At 41.1% G+C, this 24,755-nt stretch overlaps 1 protein-coding gene across 1 annotated transcript in view; it reads left to right on the top strand.

Moving 5' to 3' along the window:
• Positions 1-24,755, top strand: part of LOC104406081 (F-box/WD repeat-containing protein 1A-like) — a gene marked incomplete at its 3' end in the record, with an annotated part of 33,773 nt that overhangs the window by 8,658 nt on the left and 360 nt on the right. Inside the window, exon 2 of the mRNA XM_010014962.1 lies at positions 12,009-12,086. Within this exon, the coding sequence (XP_010013264.1) occupies positions 12,009-12,086 (78 nt within the window). The remainder of the gene's footprint in view (positions 1-12,008; positions 12,087-24,755) is intronic.

Below are 24,755 nucleotides of genomic sequence, written 5' to 3'. Positions count from 1 at the left end.
CTGGTTTTTAGCTGTCCTTGTTCCTTAAAATTTCAGTGACTGCAACTCCAGCAGCACCAGCCGGTGGGTCACTGGGGCTCTTGGGTGTGAACCACTGTGGTTCATACCCTCTGTCCTGGTTAAAAACAGATGTGATGAGATGACTAATGAATAGTTTGTGCTACCAGTCTGACCATTATTAAACAGATTATAGGAGAGGTTACAGACAAAATAAAGTCCCTGTTAGAAAGCTGATCTTTCTTCTGCTGCTGTTTGCTTTGAGGGAACTTCTAGAGACAAATTTCAGTTGTTTTTTCCTAGTCTGCAGTGTTTCATTTTTGAAAGTCTCTGTATGTGCAAGACGAGGTCTTGTACAGGCCAGTTTAGGGTATGACAATAAAACTTGAAACAAGATGTTACTGGGAAGATAGTGGAGGTGGGACTGTGCTCACACACTCAGAACAGCAACAGACCTTGGGAGCGGCAGAGACAGTTTGAACCTTTCTTCGCCTGGAAACAAAAAATGAGACGTAACTGGAACTGCTTTGTGTCCTGTGCCTGTACGCAAGAGAGAAGTTGCAATAAGGATCACTGTGGTGGGATTTTGTGTGAGGTGAGGGTTTGTTGAAAATCAGGACAATGTGGCAGTGGCAGCTCCCACAGCTGCTAATGTCTCACTTTGGAGGGCTGCAAGGCAAAAAAAATCTCCAAAACTCAAAAGCACAATCTTTTTATGTCTGAGATGAGTTGTCATGCTTTAATCGTTAAAATACAATATTTTACTTCTGGCTATGTCATGTGTGTATGTGGGAGAGTTCAAGTACTGAAAATGCCCTTTCCATCCACTTTTTGAGTCATTGATAGATAAGTATAATGCCTTTTAAAAGTCCAGGATTTCTTGTATTTGGTGTATTTGTTATGTTCCAAGACTAGTAGCAATAAAACATGTCTCAAATACTGGGCAAGAAATCATCTACTTAAAATGAAGAAATGTTGCCCTTTCAACATATAGATCTGATTTTAAAGCAGATGAAGTAACAACATTGGCACTCTAATTTGGGAGGACCTTAATTCACTTGTTTAAAAAGAAGACTCAGGCTTTCCATCTATGGATTACTGGCATGTACTAATAGACTGTTATTCATCTGTCTGTATTTTCTTTAAATCGTTTTTGAGCCTCCCTGTGTTGTCCTGCTCTGCTGACATGTATCCCATGTGGCAGGAGGGAGTTTTGTATAATCACCCTGCTTTAATCAATAGAATAATTGATAAACCAGATAAGATTTAAACTGATTACCTCCCCGAGTAGAACTCCCTGAGGGCCTTGGACTCTCTTAATTTTGACATGTATGTTGTGTACCCCGTGGATGAAGAGCAGTTTGAATTATCTGTTTTTATTTGCTTAATGACGGGGAGGGTGTTAAAGTCAAATGTTTAATTAACCCAGCAATGGGCTGCGCTGTCACTTACATACACATCCAGCTGATTGAGATATCTCACCGAGAATACTGAATAGGAATGATAATGTGGCACTGAGACGGAAGATTGCTTTTTCAATCCATTTGCTGGGTCACTGCTTTGAATGTCTTACTGGATGAAAGGCATTCAGCCTTGGGAAAAAAAAAAAAATCAGCATTTAAGTACATTTTGTTTTCCTGGCCCCTTTCTACCAAGAAGTTAACTAAAACAGATATGTTGTAGGTTTAATAAGCCATTCATGTTGTAGCAAAAAGCTGTGAATAGTGGATCTCAATAGGCAGTGATCTAGAGCTGTATAATTTCCTATAGGAACAAAATGTTTGCTAGCCCCAAGGTATCTGAATGCGAGATGCTATATACACCTTTATCTTCCCTTCTTTGATTGCTTGACTACCCACTGCATTTGATGGTCTCCATAGCAGGTCCAACTCTTCTTCCTTACCCAGCAGAGTGAGATTTGCAGTAATATTTTGTAACTCCTTCTGGTTCATGGAAATGATGTTTTGGAGCTGGAATTATTTTGTAATAGCAGAACCTAATCCTGAGCTTTTAAATTGAAATGTTACAGGAGGGGCTGTTGTGTTACCACACTCAAATTTGGTCTAGCCAAACCAGGAGGACCCAGGGTTTTGATTCTTGGTCTGCAGCTGTTAAAAGGCTGCAGTGCATAATCTGTAATTTTCCATTGTTTTATTAGAAGATTATATATTTTTTTTTTTTCCTTGATGTGGTGGGAGGTTGGGACATGATTAGGCTCGTGCTTTTTTATTTATATCAGCAATGAGTTTTTTCAGCAGCTCTGTATGGGAGTAACTGCACCATGTATTGGAAGTTAACTAAATTTGCCCCATAGTCCAGTGATGGGTGATGCTCCCTGTAGTGAATGTAGCTTTGGAAGTTGGAAAAAGCACTGAGGCCTGTATGGACAAATTACTACCGTGAGGCATGTTGGGAAGGTGCAGCTGTGTTACCCGAACTGCTCCATGGTGACTCTGTAGGTACTTTGAACCTGTTCTAGATTGAAACCCAAGTCCCTTTGGCTAAAGGGTCACCTCTCATTGTCCAGGACACAAAGATACGAGTGCCTCTGCATACTGTGCTATAGACAATATGCTGTGAATTGATGTTATTGTAACACTGCAGTGAGATCGCTGAGTAGCATTTCTAAGTGAGCTGCTTTCGTTCACTGTTTTAGGGAGGAACTGTGCCTAAAATGTTAACACAGTATAGAACACATGATTTGGGGTTTGTTCCCCCATGCTGTCATTTTGACCTTGGTAAACAGCTTCAGTTCTGCTTCAGGATCTCCTTTTCCTGCAGTGAAAAATAGGAAGGAAAACCCAAGAGCGTAAACCAGTATATCGAGTCGATGACAGTGTGGTTGAATTAGATGTTTGGGAGTGAGAAAGCCACAGGAAGGGGTGTGATGAGAAGTGATCTTTTTGTCTACTAAACAAGAAAGCTGAGAATGAAAGGTTTTGGGGACAGAAACCCCAATGAAATAGTAAGTGTAGTTGATGATAAGGGATGGGAAGGGATTTTATAGTGAGACAGCATAAGTTACTTTGAGGGAAATAGTTATAAAAAATTAAAAAACAGTGCTTCAAGGGCATGAAATCTACAGCAAAACTGGCCAATTTTACAACCCACTTCGCAGAACACTTGCAGGTCCTATGCAGATGAAGCTGTAATAAATATTGTACAAAAAAAGTTAATCTGTATCTAGAGAATTTTAATAAATAAAAAGTTTTAAAAACCTCTCCCTGGATCCACTGGCTCTTGCTGGCTCTTGTTAGTGCTAGAAATATGTTTTTGACATCTTTTTGGGATGTTGGCTTATGTTTAGAGCCTGTAAGAATTGACTTTGTGCTCCCCACCCCACACTTACAGGGGGAAAAAGTCAAGAAACTCTCTCACTCCAGCATACAGAAGCACTGATAAAAGCTGTGATTTGTGGGTGGGGAAGGAAGAGTCCTACGAACAGAGAATGAGAGTGTATGATTTCAAACCGTGGTACATTAACACTGTGGGATGAGTGTTGAAAATGAATTCCTGTGAAAGGAATGTAGCAAGATGAAAGCAGCAAAGAAGTGAGAGCCAAACCCTCATGGATTCAATGCTTCCCTAAAAGGCTTCTGTTGCATATGAAATCCTCTTCCTGAATGTGTGGCACAATTCTGCAGTTTGGCAGAGAAATTTTACCTCAGTTGAAGCTGTTTAAAGAAGAATTTGAGCACAAATGTATAAGATTGGAGAAATGATTAAGGGTGTCCTGAAGAATGGGAAGGGAGTACTGTTTTGTACAGTGAGGGGAGCAGATATGCAGGGTAAGTCACCAGTAAGAGAAAAACCAAAGTGCAGTGATAATAAGATTCAGAACAAGTCCTGACACCAGTCTTAAATAAATAGCCTGGTTGGATACTTGGATGCATACACATTATATGTATCATAAGGTTAATTGGATATTTTCATCCATGCTTTTGGGGAATATGTGCTTTCTGTTCCTTAAAAAGATGTAGATAGCTTTGAACTATGATAAAATCTTGGCGTACAAGATGTATGCTATAAAATCATGCATAGAAAGTGCTAGCTATAAAAGCATATGTATACCTGTGAAGGTGCTGATCAATTTGTGTTATTTAGGAAAAGAAATTCTGAAACCAACCTGGCTGTGAGAAAATGCAAATAATAAAGTTCAGCTAGAGGTCCTTGAGGCTCCTTAAGCTCTAACCTTGTTATGAGGAATGGGGAAGTTGAACTGCCTAATGCAGATGTCTGTGAGTTACAAAAATAACCAGATGTCCTGATTAGCAGAAGCAAATGTTCTTCCCTTAATCCACGTGAAATTATATTCAAAGGCTCTCCGGATGTAATGCTTGTGTAAATAAGGCACCAACAAACATCGGAACAGAAAGGGCCATTGGCCAACTAGCTTGCAAGGCTTGAAAGCTTGAATATTAAAAACAAATTTACCACTGCTGACTCTCTTAAATTCACAGAACAGAAATGTTAAGCAGGGCTGCTTCCCGGGGAACGTGGAAAGACTGTGCTCATTAGCCATATTTTCTCTCTCTCTTTCTCTGTCTCTCTTACTCTCATTTGAGAAATGTGTATGAAGCAAAGCTAGCTTTTTAAAATTTCGCTAAATGGCTTGTTCCCAGCATCTGGATTTCTGTTTATTTTTTAACTACAACTAGATTCATACTCTTCAAAATGCGTCTTTTCATCAGATCTCTGCTGTTTGTGCTGGCTTTTGGCATTTTAACATTAAACTGAATTTACTGTTCTTTTAGTAATGTTAAGGCTCCCCACACCCTTAATTTACCCTTCATAACCAAGCAGTAATTAATAAGTTAAATAACTTGATAAGAAACTCGATGTCATCATGAAGTTCCATTATCACGTCTGATTGCTTTGAAAATGTGTGTTTTTCTGATTATTGATATGGATGAAAAATAAGGAAAACCAGAAAAGATCCATTCTACAGATGTAAACCCCAGCATTTTGTCCTGGTTTTCACCTGCAGAAAAGGTTGTTGACACTTTTGTTGTCATGGGCAGCATTAACATAGATGCAGACCAAACTAGAACTTGTGGGAACACGCATGTCTGTGCCTGGTTGGAGGGGCGATGACATGCTATTCCCTTCTCACTGTTGTCAGAGCTTTAGGTTTAAGAATTTAGGTTATAGCGGGTACCTAAGCTGCTCAGGCATGAATTTGAACTTCATGTCTTTAGGCACCACATGAATGTTCAGTGTAGGGGTGGAGCCTTCCCTATCGTGGGGAGTTTATAAATGTACTGGAGGAAAACAAGCCAGGTTTCTGTGCAGCCAGCAAGGTAATACGTATATAAACACGATACACATGTGCTTATCAGTCTGCAAAGCAGGCACTGATCTGGAGGGCCAGTTTAGCTTATTGCCTATCCTTTCCCGACATCAGTAACTTCAAGGGAGGCTGCAGTTTCTCTGCCCTCTCCTTCCATCACTCTAATGCTTAGCCATAAACCCTTTGCAAAAGAACCATTTAACTTTAAACTTGTAAGAGCTGGGAAACTTGTCTGTGCCTTCATTCCGGGCTGAAGTCACCCCCTTGTGCCTACACGTTGCAATTTATGGTGTTCTCTAAAAGGATCTAATCTCGGTGAATGTTCAGAGCAGCAAATGCCGAGGAGGAATGGGGTCTGATACTTATCTCTGCATTTTCATTGCTGTGGATCTCCCTGTGTGTTACAGCTGTCATTTTTTGTTTTATGTACCAGAGAGGCATAGAATTGTCTTCAAACTTACAGCTTTCATACTTGTTTTTTCCTCAAGAAGTTTACCAATATTAAGGATTGCTTTTATATATTGTAGCAACTAGCCAAATAAGCAGGAATTTGAATATTTGGGGGTCTCATGACGGGAGAGAAAGGAAAAGCTATCCTTAAATGTTTTTAGTGGATGTTAGACCCATTTTTTTTTGTTAACGGTAATACTGCTCTCAGGCTGATATTGGCTATGCCAGGATTCATCCTAGTGCTGTTTGAAATGGCTGAGATATTTATAAACTGACAGACAGCATTTATAAAATCAGGATGCTGACAGTCCCTTAACGATAACAATGGACTTGGACTCATCTATCACTTACAAAGGTTATTGGAAAGGGAACGTAAGGCTTATATGTGCCTCTAGTCTTAGACTGGCACTTACTTCCACACATCTTTCTCTCTCTTTTTTCTCTCCTCACTGCATCCCCCTCCACTTTTCAGTCTACTCTGGCTGACATGGGCATCAGGCCATTGCAGCTTACTTCTCCATACCTTTACCAGTGATTCCTTGTCATATTTTCTACAAGAAATTGATGCAAACTACAAGACAACTAACTTCATAGGACCTTGGGGTAACACCCCTTCCCTCCCAGATCTCCCCCCCAGACAAGAGAACATCCTGGCTGCTGCCAGGCTGCTGCCTTGAATTGGGAAAGAACAGTGTGAATTGACTGACAGATTTAACCTGGGGCTGGGTGGGGGTTAAATAGGCCTTCTGCTTCCTTTTCCTTTCATATAGCACCAGTCTGCAGGCAGAATGCTGATGTACCTACTTTATTCAGTGGCTCCCTGTAAGCTGAGACAGTACCCCTCTGTCCTTGGTGAGAAGGACCAAGTGTGGTGCAGGGACACTTCAAAAAATGTGAAAGAGGATGTCAGTTATTTTCAACCTCTGATAAAATGCTGCATTCACTCAGTGCACCTAGGAGCTTGAGGGTCAGGTTGTATCAACAGTTTGCCCTGGAAAAGGGGAGATATACACTATTGCCTTGAGTGTGCTAAAGCATCTGCTTTAACATGGCGACAGAAATACTGAGACAGCTACCTCTGGCATCCAGTTTGCCCTTGAAACATTTACTGTACTGTAACTGTTTGGACACTGTGTTCCCACTGTATTATTTGCTTAGAGACCTGAAATACCCAAGTAGATTTCCTGCATGCAGTTGGATCTGCTGATACCACTAAAAACACACCCTGCCCAAGCTTCTGTTCAAACTGATGTGTATGCACGCAATGGCTAGAGTGAGACTTGATTGGCTTGAGGGGCTCTATTTATCAGGGAACTCGATTATAATACAGACTGCACATGACATCAAATTTGTAATCATTTTTCCACAGCAAGCAAGCATGTTCTGTATTGGATGCAGGTGTTTAAAGCAATAGTGTGTTTTAAGGGCCAGTGCAGCACAAATTTTGGCCTTTGGGATAATGACAAGTGTTTTGCCTGCATAAACAATATTATTTCCACCACCACCCCCCGCCCCTGAGGTCCACACACACCTAGTTTCCCTCAAGCTCATCATCTCTGTCAGGTTAATCAATAGGCACCGTATGGCAGAGGGTCAGTAATCAGTGTCATCGTGCCTTTAAATCGTGTTGAAAATTTGCTTAAAGCCTGGGCCAATTAACATCGAGATGATGAATGGATGGGTAGATGGGAAGAGCCTGGCGCTCAGGGGCTTTGTGAGAAGGAGATGCTCAGCTGTTGAGCAGCAGACACCAGCGAATAAAATCAGCCATTCATGTGAGCTCAGTCCACCCACTCTTAATGATAATGTCAATCTAGCAAAATATATACACATTGGAGTTGTCATGAGTTCATAAATCAAAGGAGTTTGTCAAAGGCATTCAGATTAACGAGGCAGCAGCAATAACAAGTCAAATTTGCATAGAGAATTGCCCGAATCTCAGTAAATTATGATCCTGTTTTTCATTTGATTATTTGCTAATGTCTCAAGAGGGAGAATGATTATATTAGCATGCAAAATCTACTCCAGAAGTAGAAATCCGAGGTATAGCAGACCAGCACACGATGACAATTAATCAGTTTCTGCATACTAGCATAAACGCGCAAGGCCCAGAAATGAACTCCTTTTTTTATTATTATTTCTCCTTGCTACTGATCCAAATGGTTCAGCTTGACAGAGACTTTATATTGCTTTAACAGTGTTCTGAATTGTGCCTGCAGGCAAGACATAGTTATGCAGCTATAACCAACCTATCCATCTGCCAACCAGATTGGAATTCTCCTATCCAAGGCTTCCATTAACCCCCACTGACAGCTCCAAACAGGATTAAGAATTTGAAAGCATAAAAAATAGTTGTGCTCTTCGCTTAGACACACGCTTCTCCCCCACCCCCACCTCCCCACACTTGGAAAAAGGCTGCGTCTGTACTCTTATAATTAGTACAGGACAGAACAACACCAAAGAAAGCCTCCCCCAGTTGGCAGGGGTTTGATTTCCACCACGACGAGTGAGGCGGTACTAAAGGTAGCTCTGCCCAATTGGTGGTCCCTGGGAGTGCATTTCTCCGTGTATTATATCTCGTCCCCAGCAGTGTTTTGCTGGGCTGTGTACGCAAAATACTGCATGTCATCTCCTGTCAAATGCTTCAGTCTAGGGATTTGGTATGCATCGTAGCATGTTGTGTTTAGTGGTGGAGGAGGCTTCGTGGGGAGAGTTAAATAGTAATAATTTCGTAGTGGTCTTTAAGACAACCTGCCATGGAGTTACATTCTGTTAATTACAGGCTGAAGTTCTGAATGAAAATCAGATTTAAAAGGATCTCGTTACAGACAGTAGCCATTTTAGGAAAAATCAGCTACGGAGGGCAGAGCCCCTTTACAGGAATCTCCTGTTCGAGGGAAATTTTAGAGGTTACAAGAACTGTGAGCTTGGGTTTCCTGGCTTCTCTTCCCAGCACTTCCAATGTCATTATGTGACCTTGGGCAAATAAATATTTCACCTGTTTGTGGAAAGGGGGGGAAATACACAGTATTTATCTCACCAAGATTGATCTATTTGTGCTTTGGAGAGTTAAGCATTTCACATCTTACCTTGTTCAAGGAGAGACCACTGCATGCGAGCGCAGGCAGTTTTGGTGAGTCTGGCTATAGTCTATAAAGGAAGGCTTGCCTGCAGGATTTAAATGTTTTCCCTGATGGAAGGGAGTTTGTATGGCTTTTCAGCTCTCTGTATGCACTGGTTTTCTTCACTTCTTTCACCCTAACAAATTCTATCGTTCCTCTACTACATATCAAGTACAGTTGCTGCAGATCTTGAATATTCCCAGTGTGTACACCCAACTTACCGTCTGGATACCAAATGCTTCTCTCCAGGTCTGTGCCCGATGTATGCGTTTCAGTAACCACGAGAGGGTGCTCCGAGCGGTGCCTCCCTTTGTCTGCCTCTCTTGCGGCCAAGAGCATCACTGAAGTCCTGCTGAGGCAAACCTTATTCTGACCTCGCACATGTTTATCCCTCCTCCCACCTTGTTCAGCAAGGAGAAATATATAGATGTACTGTTTCAGTCGATTACATTATGCTCTTCCCATGACCATGGCTAAATGTTGCCCTATCAAGCGAAATTCACTTCCACACAGCTACAGTTAGTCCTGAAATATTCAGGGTCTTGTACCTGCACCTGGATTGATAGGTTTCCTATTCCTGAGAAATGAGTGGGAGTTATAAACATCTGTGCTTTTTCTTAAGTGCAGTGCTTTCCAGTCATTCTGTCTTCACCAAGCGTAACTTACTTGCCGACAAAAGTGCACAAGCAGCGCTCCTCTTTAATAGTCTGCTATCGGAGCTGCTGTGTTGGTGCTGGAGAATGGTGAGACGCCAAGCTGTGAACCACCATATGCACTTGGCAGTCTTTGTCTGGTCTTTGTTCAGCCAACCTCTTAGCCTTGCCACCTATAAAGATAATGAATGCAAAATGGTCCTCTGCTTGCTCTTAAAATGAGATGCTCAGCTTAAAGGAAAAGAAGGTAACTTGATGCTTTGCAGTAACTAGAAATTTCAAAATAAGGGCTGACAGTTTGCCAGCAGCACTGATTTTCCTGCTTTTGGATGTTTTTTTGAGGGAGGATCTTTAATGGCTTTGAAAGGAGAGAAGAATGCAAGATTTCACTGTTGTAGAAAGATTATTTGGAAGGGGAAGTCATTTTGGCACTTACTGTAGGGAAGGGTGTAGATGTTGGAAAAGCATCCAGAAATAGTAAACAACCCCCTCACCCCGCAACAAAATGCATTTCCTGGAAATGTGTTGTAACTCACCTCAGACGCTGGTGTTTCACACACTTGGTCTTTTTCTCCAAAGTGCAGAAATTAAAATCCTTGCTTGAATTAGCCACTTATTAAACTGTATTTCATGAGCAGAAAAAAAGCAGCTTTAACATCTGACCTGCCTTTTTGGAGATATGTGATTCTGGCTTGTATGTTTTTACGATCAGTCCTTTCTAAGCTGGATTTAATGTAATAACTTGGTCCTGGCTGAGACCTCATATGAAAACTTCTAAAAGCTGGCCTTTTACAGCAATTTATCAGGCCTGTTTAGGATTGATTTCCATTATAAAACCCTGGTTACAGCATCCAAGATGTCATGGTGCCTTGCAAGTTCTGTATCTTGCTTAAAAAAAATCCCAAATCACTAGTTGGTCTGTAAGCCTGATTTACACAGGATATTCCCAACCAGTTTATGGTACCGCAAGTATTTTGTGTTTGTTTTTGTTGTGTGTCTCCCCCATCTGCCATTTCTCAGCAAACAGCTCCTACCCTTGCCCTACCTCCTGGTTGTACCTTTCCTTCTCCTTCACTAGCCTAGCAAACCGAGCTGCCTAGACAGTGCCTGATCACGCAGCACTGCAGTGGGCACACGAGCACACTGCTCTTCTGATGGCTTCCTGCAGCCTGCTTGCTTTCTGCTAGCCCTGCTCTGCCATGCTGGCTGTTTGCAGGACCCAGCTTCTCCTTTTGCCAACAGATGCCACTTGTGTCTCCTGAGGTGTTCTGCTGGAAGCTGGCTCTCTGAGAAGCCATGCTCAATGAAGGACAAGTTATTTGGGGAACAAGGGGGAGAGATGCAGAATGCAAACTTCTGCCTGAATATACACACTCCTGAGCTTGTCTGCAAGTAACTGGAAAACCACCCTTTTCCTGGCAGAGCTCTCCCTACGCAGTTTTTCTGTATCTCTTTAAAACCTGTTTAGTTGCTTGCTACTGAATGCATGGGAATGTGGCCTAAGGCTATGAATACTGTGGTGATCAAACTGATTTTTAGATGTGTGTGTGGGATTCCCCCAAAGCTGGCTGTCATTACTCTGTCAAGGCTGTGGCTGAATCCATGCGAAGGAAGGCTGTCTTCCAGAGTAGCTGACTTTGGCAGTAAGGACAGGATTCTCCCCACATACTCAGCAGTTTTTAACCAAATGTTTGCTACGTATTGTGCATGTCCTGGGATAACTATAGCCTGCCTTTAAAACAAGTAATAATTGGTTTTAATCATGTGATTAATGGGACAAAAGTCTCCTGGTGGTCTTTTTTATGCTGCAAGAGCTCTCCTTTTTCTTCTTGAACATCTTCTCTTGTATTATTGATGCTCTTTTTTTGGAGGTGGCAGCTTCAGTTTTGGAGTATCAAACTTTTCTAGAAATTGTACATGTATGTAAAGTCAGAGGGCAGGAGTGAAACCAGCCCTGATATCATACACTACCTACACCTTTTTTTTTTTAAGGATCTCCTGACAACCTCTTTCACCAGAATTTAGCTCTATCATCATTTCTGCAAGATTTTTGGCAGCAGACTTGGTGCAATTAATAATTGTTAGGCAGATTAAAAGCATAGAGGCACAGAGAATAACAGTTGCATCCATTAACTACCTTTTGTTTTCAACAGGTTCCACTGTTTTAAGTAGTTATTCTGGGATGTTCAGGAGCACTGGTGTTGCCATGCTGATCCAACCACCATTCCAGTTTTCAAAGTGGCTGTTACTGTTAGTTTAAGAATAAATCCCCAAAGCCCAGGCTTCTTCGGTAAAGACCTGCATAGTGGTGCATTGTTGTGTTGAGAAGGAGAAATTCTTTCTGTGCCATAACAAGCTGCTTGGCTTAAAAGCGCAAGTTAGCCTCCGGTATACGTAAAATACTACAGCCTGTGTAGTACAAGTGTTCTGTTTCTTTTCTCCTTGCAGAGTGATATTAGGGATAAGAATTGAATTAAAGCTTACTTTCTTTCACAGAATTCCTCTGAGAGAGAAGACTGTAATAATGATGAGCCCCCTAGGAAGATCATTCCCGAGAAGAATTCACTTAGACAGGTATGTGATCAGTCTCTTTAAAAATGCGGTAAAACTTTCTAGCTATTTGAATTCTTAAATGCTTTTGGAAGCTGAAGTCTGACTTGCGCTCATGGAAATCTTGTCTTCTTTGAAGTCTGAACAACTCACATTGTACCCAGGAAAATCAGACACAGAGATTTAGCTTTCAGGAGAATTTGATAACTCTTTCTAAAGAAATCTAGGCTTCTGTATAGTGCAGTCAGCTGTGACTCCCTAGTTTTGCCTTTCTCCATTTGGTGTTCATCAAGACCTCTTCAGCCTTTTCTTCTGTAATTGTTCCTGTCTTGTTTGTAGGATATTTTGCCTTGCTTCAGATCAAAAGTCTCGAAGTGTTCTACAACAATTATGCTTTTTATTGCCCTTGAAGGTAAATATTCTTGGAGGTGATGTCCAGGTTAATAACCTGAAAAATTACCTGTTCTTATTTCTTCTGCAATCTTATAAATTACTAATGGATAGAAAAGAGAAAGGGTGGTCTGATAAAACGTAATCTTTTTGCCTTTTATGTATAGTAAAGACAATTTCTTACCAGTGCAAAGGAATCACTTTTTTAATCCCCATAGTCAACAAAGGGAGTCTGGTTTGTGATTTCTGGGGGACTTAAGTTAGCTTTAGTGATTTCAGATCCTTTTTTCACCTTGCTGTTCCTCCCCACTGCAGCCTTCAGGCAGCAGAAGCAAAAATATGTCTGTGCTTCAGCTGCCCAAAGTTGCTGCCTGGTGTATCAGAGTAAAACCATTGAGGAACGTGACTTAAGTGACTACCCCAGGCCACACATTGCAACAGCTGAGGAATTGGCAGACTTCCTTCTGCATAGGAGCAGCAGTCTCAGGCAGAGGAATAGGGTGGTACTACACTGCCCCACTGCAGCTATTTCCAAGAGAAATTGTGGGTCAGAACCATAGTAGAAAAACAACTATTTTTTTTTTATATACTGTTCTTGTGCTCAGAGCTGAGAGTTGTTATGAGGGACAGGGTTGGTTGGTTGGGGTATTTTGATGGTTTTTTTTTCGTTTGTTGCTGGTTTGGGCTTTTTAAAAATAATGTATTGTGTTAAGAGTGTTTGATTTTGTGGGAGTAGGTGTCATGTGAAGGACTACATGTGACTAAGACAGGTCCATCTAAGAGATGTAGTCCACATAAGTCTTTTAGACAAGAGACAGTATGCTAGGATAATGAATGAGGTCCTAGATGTTGCTGAGAAAGATTACCTTGTAGAATTGATTATATACATTACAACAAACTTAAAATGTTTCTGTCATTCAGTAACAAGAAGAACTAGAGGAAGAGGACAAAGCTACTAGGTCCCTGCTGTGTATCCCCAGGATAGCCAACAAGGTCCCCAGTACACAAGAATTATTTTTGTTTTCTTGTCTTAGAGTTATCTTATTGATGGCAAGCCTTCAGATTCAACAAGAAAAGGTGTATGTCTCTTCTCCAAGAAAAGGTTCATAGTGAGAGATGTTAAATCAAAAGGAACATGAGTTACCTGTTTTGTGTGCCTTTGCATCACGCTGAGTCCTTCCTCATGATTATTAAGGAGGAGACAAATACTCATGAGCAGCATTATACAGATCAAGAAGGCAGAGTGGTATTTCAATCTGCAGAAGTATTCTTAGTGTCCAGGGAAAGCTCTTTCCTACAGGCCTGCAATTCATCATAACCAAGGTGACTAGATAGCAAGAATACACCTAAAAAACCACTTGTACTGTCCAAATATTTCATATTGGAAGTAATTCACATGGACGCTGTTTACGTCAAAGGTGGTTAGTTGTGTTTCGGGATATTGTTGAGATGTATCAGTCTCCATCTTTCTGTCCAGTCTTTACAATGACAGATGGGTCTTCTGATTGCTATCTGGGGCCTTTTGTGTTGAGAACAGTGTTTCTGGACAAGTTCAAAACGTGGTCTAAAGCAGGTGCCCTCTTGTCTAGATCATAGGAAGTGGTTGACCATGATTTTGTGCCTGTTGTAGAAGAAATTTTGGTTCTCTATGTAGACATAAATAGAGCTGTCTGAGCATTTTGCAAATTCTGATTGCTCCTCTTCTCTACTAGTCATGGACAAGAAGCAACGGGGGGTTTTCCAACTCCAGTTGCAGAAATCAGACACACATGCAGTCATGTGCCCAGATACTTACACTCAATGAGTAGAGTAATACTTACTGGAAAGTTCTGCATCTCCTGCAGGAAAGTATGTAGTGTGGCTACCCTCTCTTATATCTGTCCATACTTTGTAAAACCAAATAGATCTGACCTGCAAATGCTGTCAAACCAGTAACAGACAAAAAATACTTTCCACCTTAGTGGAAAGATGCTAACTTGGTAAATACTGAGTGTACGGTTTTGTATTTTCTGTCTCTCCCTTAAGACACCACTGTTGAAATTTCATTATTGGGGAACACGGACCTACATGAACAGAGGAATTGGATGTGTGTATGTGGGTAGAGAAGTCAGTTTACTTAAATGGGCTTTCCAGTGAAAGTGTCCATGTATTTAGTACTTTCAGTTTTAGAAAATTAATGAGATGCATCAGACTACTTCAGGGAAGGGTGATGTCTTGACATGTCCTGCTGATGAAAAGTTTAAGTAAAGGTACATTACCTTTTCTTGCCTTGCTTGTGGTGTGGCTGTGCAGCCTTAGCGATAAATATTTTCTTAGGTGGGATTGTGGAACAGACATACTGGAAGGTAGAGGTAATAAGGAGATGTAATGGTTACTTAAGCATCTGAAGTTGTAAGCAGGGGCTGAAGGACATCCATTGCTCAGTACTATGGACATCTTACTAGGAGAAATATCTTCTGTTGATAAAAATGGTTTTTGGAGAAGGGTGTCTTCAGAAGCCTCAACAAATGAAGCTGTGTACTTGGCATGCTGGAAGTGGGAGGCATGGCCATACGTTGGTGCATGAGGGGCAGCAAGGCAGGAGACACACCTGGGAAAGGAAGCAGAAAAAGGCAATGAACTTGGCACTGTGTTGGCTGGACCACTGGAAAGATCTAAGCCATGACAAGCTTTGAAGTAAGGATGCAAACACTCAGTTCTTGTTGAGTGCTTGACCTGACAAAATTAAATTTTGAAGGGGTAAACTGAAAATCGTAGTATGAAAACAGACTTCAGAAAAAACAATGACAAGTGGCAAAAGTTTCTGGCAACTTTATTTAAGCTAACAAACGAATTTTCACACTGCAAAGTTATAAATTAATTTTAATAGGCTGATCCAGATGGTCCATTTGGAAAATGGATAGCTTGATCTGTTGAAAATTAAACTAAATTTATCTCTCTCATACTTCAAACTGAAGTAAGCGTGAGAAGAGTGCCCATTAAGTCCAGCTCATACAGATGGACCGGCAGGTCACACATGGGACTAATCTGATTCATTTTAAAAATAAATGCATGAGTTATTGAATCAGGTTCCTGTCTCAAGCCCTGCATCTGAGAGTGTGTGTGTGTGTGCCGCCCTTTCAAAGGGACTCGCAAATGCTTCAGTGCCTTTTTAACCTGTGTGTTTCCATTTTAATTCAACTTCCTTGCCAAAAAACATAATTAGTTTTCAGTGCCTATCATTTAGCGTTAGACCCAAACACTAGATTGATTAGGTCAGACATTTGTTATTTTAAGGGCTATGTCTCCATTCTTCATTTATGAAGAACATGAGCTCCATAGTCTTGGGGAGAGAGCTGGCCTTTAGAAACCGGGAAGGGGAAGCTCTCTGGGGGCCCCTCCAGCCTTTAGCTTCTGGGTGTTTTTAACAGAGCCATGAATGCAGATTTGTAAATTTATTGCAGTGCCATCTGGTTTTTTTGCAGGAACCGTATTATTGTTGGCTCGTATCTGTCTATTGTGGTGGTCACTCCCCGGGAGCTTGCCCTCATAGTCCTAAGGAAAGTGATGAATAGTGGGGGTCAACATGAATAGGTCACAGGGCAGCTGTCCGGGCCTGCCCTGAACTTGATTACCCCGCTGGTTTTTAAAGAAGACAGGCACAATGCAGGTTGTTTAAAACCCTCCCTCCCTTCTCTTCGGTGTAGCAATAATGAAGTGCCTTTTGCTGCCATGGTTCATCTATGGGCGAAGGTGCCTTGTGGGGAAATGCTGGCAGCAGCAAGGCTGCCGCACCGTACCTCCTGCAAACCTCACGTTGGACTCTGCTGTCTTTCTATAAGCTTCCAGATGGAAGTCCGGGGGAAAAAAATCCCTGTCTGTTACCCCACTCAAACAGGCCCCTTAGCATTTTCAGGAATCTTCCTGCTTACCATTTTGGCACAGAGTATTACCTCAATCCAGTCTTACGGATTTGAGATCACTTTGTAAAATTACAAGTAGCGCCTAAAACATGCTCTAGGTGCTATTTCGAAGTTAAAATAGGCACAGTCTGATCTTAAGATTTTAAAGCCAATATTCAAGCAAACCCTAAGAAGCAGAAAGCAGTTATAGAAAGTATAGTAAAGGAAGGACAAAACGTAGCAGCCATCAGTCATTTACTTCCAGCTGGTAGCCTTGTCACACTGCTTAGGGCTCCTCTCCAGGTGTATTCCTTCTCTCCAAAAGTATTTCTGCTGTGAAAAGTTGAAGCCCTCTTTTTGACTGGTGAGGAAGGCTGCATGATGGGTAGGGAGTGAGGGTCCTTCAGCTCCCTTCCTTCCTCCCTGCTTCTGGGGAAGATGCTACAGTTGAAATTTGCCTTCTGTTGGAGAGCTGGCCAAGGCAGGATGTACCATGTCTATGAAAGTTATCCTAGTTACCTCACCTTTTATGTTACTAATGCTTGCTAGTAAGGAGTTGCTGGTTGAAAACCCTTCTGAAATTGCTAGAAGTACATCCTTAGGCTTACTTTTAAGATTATTCTTTCAGTTTAGTTATTTTCTCCTTTATTGTCTAACAACAAAGAAAAAATGATTTCCATTCCTCTGTGACACTTAATGCATGTTAAAAAGCTAGCCAAGGCGGGTTGTGCTGGAGCCTAAGCTACAATGGGAATGCTGCCTTGTGGCGGAAAGGCCACTGGGCTCTTTCAGCACTGGTGCTAATAGGAATCTGTCACCCCACCGCATTGCTGCATTCCTCTGTAATTGAGTAAATTGCAAGTGTTGTCTGTCCCCCCCACCCTTTGTGTCCATGTCCACTTACCATCCCAAGAACGTGGGCAGTGATAAATAAAGCGCTGAACAGGGCTCTCAACTCTTTGAAAGCAGCGTGTTGCCAGCCCCCTAGTTATATTTCTTTAAGTGTTTATGTTTTTCTGTATTCTTTCTCTTGTGTGGCTGGAACCCTGGGGATCCAGAGCCATGAGAGAGGCCATGAAGCTAACAAAAGTAGCTGTCCCCTTGTTAGCTTGTTCCTTTCTTCTTTAAAAAACAAGATGAAAACCATCTGGCTCAGGGCATTACATTTTCCTCCCCCATGCACCTCTATAGATGAAGAGTTTCACCTGCAGTGAGGGTTTACATTGATTAGGGAGGGAGCAGTAATTCAAGCCTCCATCCACTTCAGTGGTACTTTGCAGTCTTTAAAGGTGCTGACCCATTGAGTTAAACTGTCAGGGGAGGATAAAAAAGGATCTTCATCCCGGGAGGTAACAGCTGCCAGGTTTTCAACACCTTGCACGCTGCTGGAAAAATGTCACAAATTGTCAATGGAAAGAAAAATCACTTGGCTGCCATCTTTCCTTAATGATGTCCCTTATAAAGTGAAAGATTTAAGGGTTTAAAAATCAGCAAGTAGCTGTCAGGGAAGAAAAAAAATAAATCCTGAGGGATTGTGAACAACGGTCCCAACAAGATGTATCCCGAAAAACTGCAAATAATGCATCCAAGATGGAATAAACAGATCTCAGTGGGATGACCATGGTTATCTTTGCACAGTGGGACAAGAGGGAAGTGAAAGCAGCAGCAGCAGCAAAGAAGTCTAATGTTACCATGCCTGTATTTAAAAAAGAAGGGGAGTGAGGGAGAGGTCTGATTCCGAAGCCAGTGAGCTGAGAGAAGACATACTGTATTTCTGCTCTTTTGAGGACAATTTGTTTTCAAGCAGCTACCAGATGGCTAAATACCACGACATTTCCTTTTTCTTTTTTTTTCTCTTCTTTAACAAGAGATCTAGTTCTCCCTGCTCTTTGTTTTTGTTCGTTTTAATGCTTTTACATTGCTGAACAACCCCGTGGTGTGGGGCATTGTGGCATGCTCTTTTTTTTGTTTCCCTCCCCTGTGCATTGATGGATGAGGAAAAAAAGATCTTCAGCTTTAATGTAATTTCAGATAACAGCAGATTGGAGTAAGGCTTTTAGGCTTTTTGTTTGTATTGTCTTGAGGGCTTTTGTTTTAGGGGCCTCTCCTTTTTTTCTTTTTTTCTGTTTGTTTTAGGTAAGTCATTTTAATTGTACTGAGTAATTAGAAGGTACACACAGCCAAGGGAGCTTTGTTATGGTAATTGCTCAAGAAAACCCACTCCCCAACTACCATTGCCATGTGTTGAGACACGTCTTCCCTCTAGTGGCAATATTAAGGACTCTGGCTTTCACAGTCGGCAAGGTGTAATTGCAATATGACAAACTGTGCTTTAGGGAAAATCCTGTAAATGATCTAGTTTTTTGTTTGGCTGGTCTTTATTTTGCCTTATGACTTTCCATGGAGACAGCCCTTCCCAAGGCTGGGCTGGGGATAAGAAAGATTTCGTCTTAAGAAAATAATTGCAGCGAATGCTGGGTAATGTCTTGCAGCTTGACTTAATTCAAGCCTTCTTTTTAATTACCTGTTTATAAAAACGTTTTTAAATTTGTTGAGATTACTTAATTCTTTCACAAGAAGCACCTCATTTGAAATAAATAAATAAATTGCATTTATTTTAAATTGTCCATGTGAAAGACCTTTAAAGGGTAATTAATGCAAGTCTCCGAAGACGCTAAGTACGATGAAAGCGATCTTTCCAAATCTGCTGGAGTGATTTGTTTATATAACTTCCCACTTCTGTGGAATTCTTTGGAGTCTAATAACTTTTTTTCTAACCGTTTGGCAATTTGTGCTTAGCTACAAAAGCCCTTGTTCAAAAAGAACAGTTTAATAATCTTTTCCCTGAAAATGACTTGAAGGGAGGGTATGGGTTTTGTCTTTTTGCTGGGTTTTTATTAGTGTTATCTTTCTCTGATAAATCATGTAATTATTAACCATTGGGGGGGGAAATCTTATTGAACTCCTGGGTTGCAGCTTCTATTAAAAAGTGGAGTTTTGTTCAGGGACTGGGGATTCTCAGAATAAATGGCCAAAGAAATGGATTTCAGTCGGTGGAAAAGCTATACACACACACACACACACGCAGGAGTTCTGTCTGGAGTTTGAGGCTTCAGGTTGGCATCCAGTACTTGTCCAGAGCTATGTGGACAAGAGTAGAAATGTTTATGTGTTTGTGTCCAAGAGCAGGATCATACTTTCTTTAAAAAAAAAATGTAACTAAAGACACTTACAGAATGAGATCAGATACAGCTCTATCTTTAGTGAACCATAGTCTAGTGTCTCTGTGGCTTTTTAAGCCTTTGGCTGAGAGTGAATACAGCTTTGTGGTTCCCCTGCTTCTGACATGATTTGGTACTCCCATATATTTGTAGGTTTTTTTTTTTGTTTTTTTTTTCATTAGGGCTTGTTTTGCTATAGGGCTGCTTAACACTGTTCTCAAACGGCTTTTGCAAGGTTAAAGGAATGCAGCTTGGTAACAAGTTTGTGTCATTTTAAATATATACCTCCCAGTAAATAAGGAGGAGCCTTGCAATCAATCCCTTTTAGTGTGTTATGTGTTTCACCTGACAACTAAACCCTCTATTGATTAACCATTACTTTGTTAGATAATCTCGTGTCATTGAAGCCACTGTAAAAATTAAACTCTTTAAAATGTTTTACCCTAGCAGCAGTGTGAAAATTGAAAACTTGTTCAGAATTACAGCCAGCTTCCACAAAGAAGGTAGTTTTCAACAAACTGGTTTACGTTTGCATGCTTTATATGCAATATAAAAACATACTAAAGCACTCCAACGCAAAGCTATCTGCCTGTGCTGTTGAACCAGGCTACCTTTTCAGACTGCTTTTCCTTGGTGAAGAAACCTCTTATCTTGTTGAAAGGTGAGGAGAAACTTCAACAGTTTTGGTGCAAATTAAATGAGATTCATAAAAGGGATGAGCTCTAAAGGTGAGCTTGAGAAATTTCTTTTCTGAGGCTTGGCTCTGGTTTTGCTTTTCATGGTTTTCTTAGTCGATGTACCTCCCGTATGAAGACAGGCTGAGGAAGTTGAGGCTGTTCAGCCTGGAGAAGAGAAGGCTGCATGGAGACCTCATAGCAGCCTTCCAGTATCTGAAGGGGGCCTATAAGGATGCTGGGGAGGGACTCTTCATTAGGGACTATAGCGATAGGACAAGGGGTAATGGCTTCAAACTAAAACAGGGGAAGTTTAGATTAAATGTAAGGAAGAAGTTCTTCACAGTGAGGGTGGTGAGGCACTGGAATGAGTTGCCCAAGGAAGTTGTGAATGCTTCAAACCTGGCAGTGTTCAAGGCCAGGTTGGATAGAGCCTTGGGCGACATGGTTTAGTGCGAGGTATCCCTGCCCATGGCAGAGGGGTTGGAACTAGATGATCTTAAGGTCCTTTCTAACCCAGACCATTCTATGATTCTGTGATTCTCTGATGTTGCCATAGGCATTGGAATGAATGAAAGGAGGTGCTCTGATGTGTCAGTGTAGCATGAGACACCATCAAATGTTTCACCTAAAATGTAGGGCTCTGCATTATTACTTGATGATAAGACATTCGTTCTGCTTTCAGTTAGGTCTATTCACCAGTAACTGTTAGTATGAACACGGTATCAGATTAAATCAAATCTCCATGTCCAGCAGTAATCTTGTGTCTCACAGTAGCCAGTAACTGCTGCCTACAGAAGAACATTAGAAGGCAACCATATAGTATAACCATCACAATATATTCTTGCAGCTTCTTATGCCTTGACTTCATCAGCCAGATGCAGCTTCTTTGCAACATTATCAATACATTTCCATTGAGACCTCTTAAGTAGAGTGACATTACCTCTTTTTTAAGGAGAACTAGGCTTTCTTCTGCATTTTTGCTTTAAACCTTTTTAAACATATTGTAGAACATGTACATGAATCTTTTTTATCTTTTTTATTCATCCCACAAGGCTAATAATGCATTCTTTTGTGAGAATGTGAAAATAAGAACAGAAGAACTTTGTAACTTTGCAAACATAGTAATGGACATTAAACCGAAGATCACTGTGTGTTTTACTCTCAAATCTGCATCCTGATGGGTTGAATCCATTCTACATGCACCTTTTAATTTTCTTTTTTTTTCCCCACTACTTTATATTGAGCTGGAGGACTAAACGGTCATCTGGTATTTACATAGATCTTTAGGTAACAAAATGACTGTGTAAAAGTTGATTCTCACAGTAAAAGCATGTTCTTCCATCCTTTCTGTGGCTGAAAAGGTTGCAAAGGAGGAATTTGAGTATCATTGGCATGTTGGCAAAGGGCAGAGAGGTACTGATAGCATGAGAATGCCCAGATCCATCAGACCCCAAGTCTGCTCATCTAGTGCTGACTCCAGCACTGTCAGTGGAAGATGCGGTTGAATGACAGCAAAAGGGTCTGGCTGCTCCCTGTGCTCTACTACCTGTTCCTGCAGCACTGTTGCACCAGGGATGTCTGGGGAATATCTCTGTTGTGAACTCTAGGGACCTGCTATCCATAAATTAGTTTTTCGACTTGCTGATGTTGTTTCTCTCCATGGTGTCCTGGGACAGCAGGCTCCAGAATCACTGCCTGCTGTGTGAAGTGTTTAATTTATCTGCTTTAAATTATTACCATACTAGTTCCATCAAGTGTCGCTAGTCCTGGTATTGTGGGATTTGATGACAAGTTAAACTGGAAGTTCAGTTAGTACTGTTCACACTGACATGTAATGTGTGGATGAAAGTAATAAAATTTGAGCAATACATTGAAAGAATTATTTGTCTCTACATGCTGACATGCACACAACTTTGGAATAGTACATAAGTGAGCTTCCTCCCTTTGAATAGTGCATAGTGAGCTTCCTTCCTTCTCAGAAAGTTCTAGGAGTTTTAGATTTAGCGTGTAGTTTTTCACATTGTGTATTTGAATTGTTTACTCTCTCCCATTTGTAAAAGTGAGATAAAATCTGTTGTAAGCCGGGCTTTTTAAAAGCTGGCTTACTACCACGGCTTGTGCGTACCTGTCTTAGGAGGAAACAGACTGACAAGATCTGACTTCAGTTCATGGTTCAGTTCCACAGGCTTCCTTGTTGCTTTCAGTAAATGTTTTAGTGGCCGAGCTTTTTGTCTGCTAAGTGGAGTATAGTAGGTTCCTAGTGGAGTAATAGTAGGTTCCTTGAGGAGCAGTAGCTTCCTTGGAGTCATAACTCCTCATAAAATTTACAGTATGTAGCAGGTAAGTTGTGCAAAAAATACTGTTACTGGAACTTTAGGAATTAAATTGTAAATGAAAGAAATCACAGATTTACAATAAATGGGTTAAATTATATAAATACTGAACAAAGAATCTTATCAACTTTTCATGGTTTTTCACCTTCAGAATCTGATTGAATTTAGCTTACATAATGCTTATAAAATGAAGTTTGCATGGTACTGTCTGAATGTCAGTGCAAAGCAGATGGTGTCAACTTTCTGTCCACCAGTTGGGTGACTACATCCAAGCCACAGTTTATGATAGTTTATGTCATTCTGATCTTTCTTCCGAGGAGAAAGTTCTGTGCATACCAGAGTGATGGTTTTATGATGTTGGCAAATATTTGCAAGAGGCTAAATTGAGTCCATCAGACTCTGTGTGCTCTGGCTTAATCCCAGTTTGAATCTGAACCTCCCGTGCTGAAAGATGCACTCTGTTGATCTGCAGGGCACTTTGAAAGGATTCGTGTTTGAATTTTTCAGTGTCTTCTTCTGGATCCAGAGTCAGAAGTTGCTAGCTGGCTGCTAGTCACGGCAGATATCAATGTTATGACTTGTAAGGAGATCTGCTGGAGCCAGGATATTCTGCATTCCTGTCTGTCACTGGTTGTTTTCTGGTTAGAGAGCTCACTGAGAAATAACACATGAACACCTAAAGCAGTGGAGAACATAGGGCTTCTGTGCTCTTTCTTGTTTCTGTCTTATGGTGAACTTTAAAGGGGGTCTGTAAAGAAGTAAGGTGGAAAGGACTGTGATTTCCTGAATTTCCCCAGGAGAATCTGTACTGTGCTGGACCAGTACAGATCCACCTGAGCCAGTATACTGATTTCCCATGGTGGGTAGTAAGGAGTATTTTATGAGGATCATAAGAACTTGGGTGAATAATGTTATAAACTACTGTGAGCACTCAGTTCCCATCAGCTGGTCCTTACTGTCCTCCTGAGCTGGAAACTGTTACGAACACTGCTTCTGTGGATGTATCTCCTATCACTCTCAGAATAACACTCTTCTAATCTGTTTGCATTCTTGCCTCTGATGTCCTTTGCATTATGTTCCTCTGCTGGTTTGTGTGTTGCTACTGATTGACTATACCTTTTGCAGAGGTGGTAGAGGGACAAAAAGGGGAGATAATTTGTTGGTGCTTGACACTGAGGGAATCTGGCTCTGATATAGCTTTGGAGCAGAGGGAGAGGTTTAGGAGCCCATAGTATGCCAGTGTTGCCCACAGGTTTTGTAACCTATGGCAAATTTGGTGTTGAATCAAACAAACAGAAATCTCTGTAAGCTCTGAAAAGAAGGATTTTCGGAGATTGCCAGTGAATATTACTGGAGAGAACTGACAGGCAGTTCACTGTAAATCTTGGTGTGGCCTCCCCTTAAGGCCATCTTAAAAATACCATGAATGTTAGTATGTTTTACTTTGTGCTCCTGGAAATGTCTTTGTAGCAAGTTTAATTTCATTCTCTTTCAACATGCTTCTTGGGTTTTCCCCACACAACTATTTAAGGTAGCAACATCTTTTCTGTGGTCCACTTACTACTCTTGCAACAAAGCAAGTTTGTGCTTGCTTTTGGGTTGCCGCTTTTGCTTGGGAGCAGTTTTCTGTAAATGGCAACAGGCACTGGGGTGTTAATCCAATACTGGAACTCTTAAGTGCTACCATACTCCTACTACTACCAGAAAATGTGATCTTAATCAAGTAGTAATTAAACAGGTGTTGAAAGTGGGGGAAGGGGAGGCCTCCATTAGAAACTCCTGAGTTCTTCAGGCATCTCAGTTAAAATAGCCAAATCACCCAAAGTATAATTTAAAGCATACTTCATAAGCCCTTAAAAAAGTGAGAGATTAAGAGTAATGTTCTGCAAAGACTCCAAAGTCCCCTGGGCAGGACAGTATATGAGGTAACGTTAAAAAGACATTCTACTTTAAAAGAAGCAGCTTTCCAAAATTGGGAAGATTAAATACTAGAAGTGAGATGGGGCCTGTGTTTGCTGCCTTCTGATTATAACCATTGTACTGTCCCCATGTATTTGACCTGATGAAGATGGGGGATGTTTATTAACATCTGACATACGCTGTGACAACTAGTGTGTAGAAATCACCTTGCTTTAGTTGTTCAGTTATGCAGCATTTTGTGAAAGACCAAACAACTTACATGAGGTATTTT

Source organism: Nestor notabilis, unplaced genomic scaffold (genome assembly GCF_000696875.1).
Source record: "Nestor notabilis isolate BGI_N333 unplaced genomic scaffold, ASM69687v1 scaffold31605, whole genome shotgun sequence".
Taxonomy (NCBI): Eukaryota; Metazoa; Chordata; class Aves; order Psittaciformes; family Psittacidae; genus Nestor; species Nestor notabilis.
This window is presented reverse-complemented; position numbering and strand designations above follow the sequence as displayed.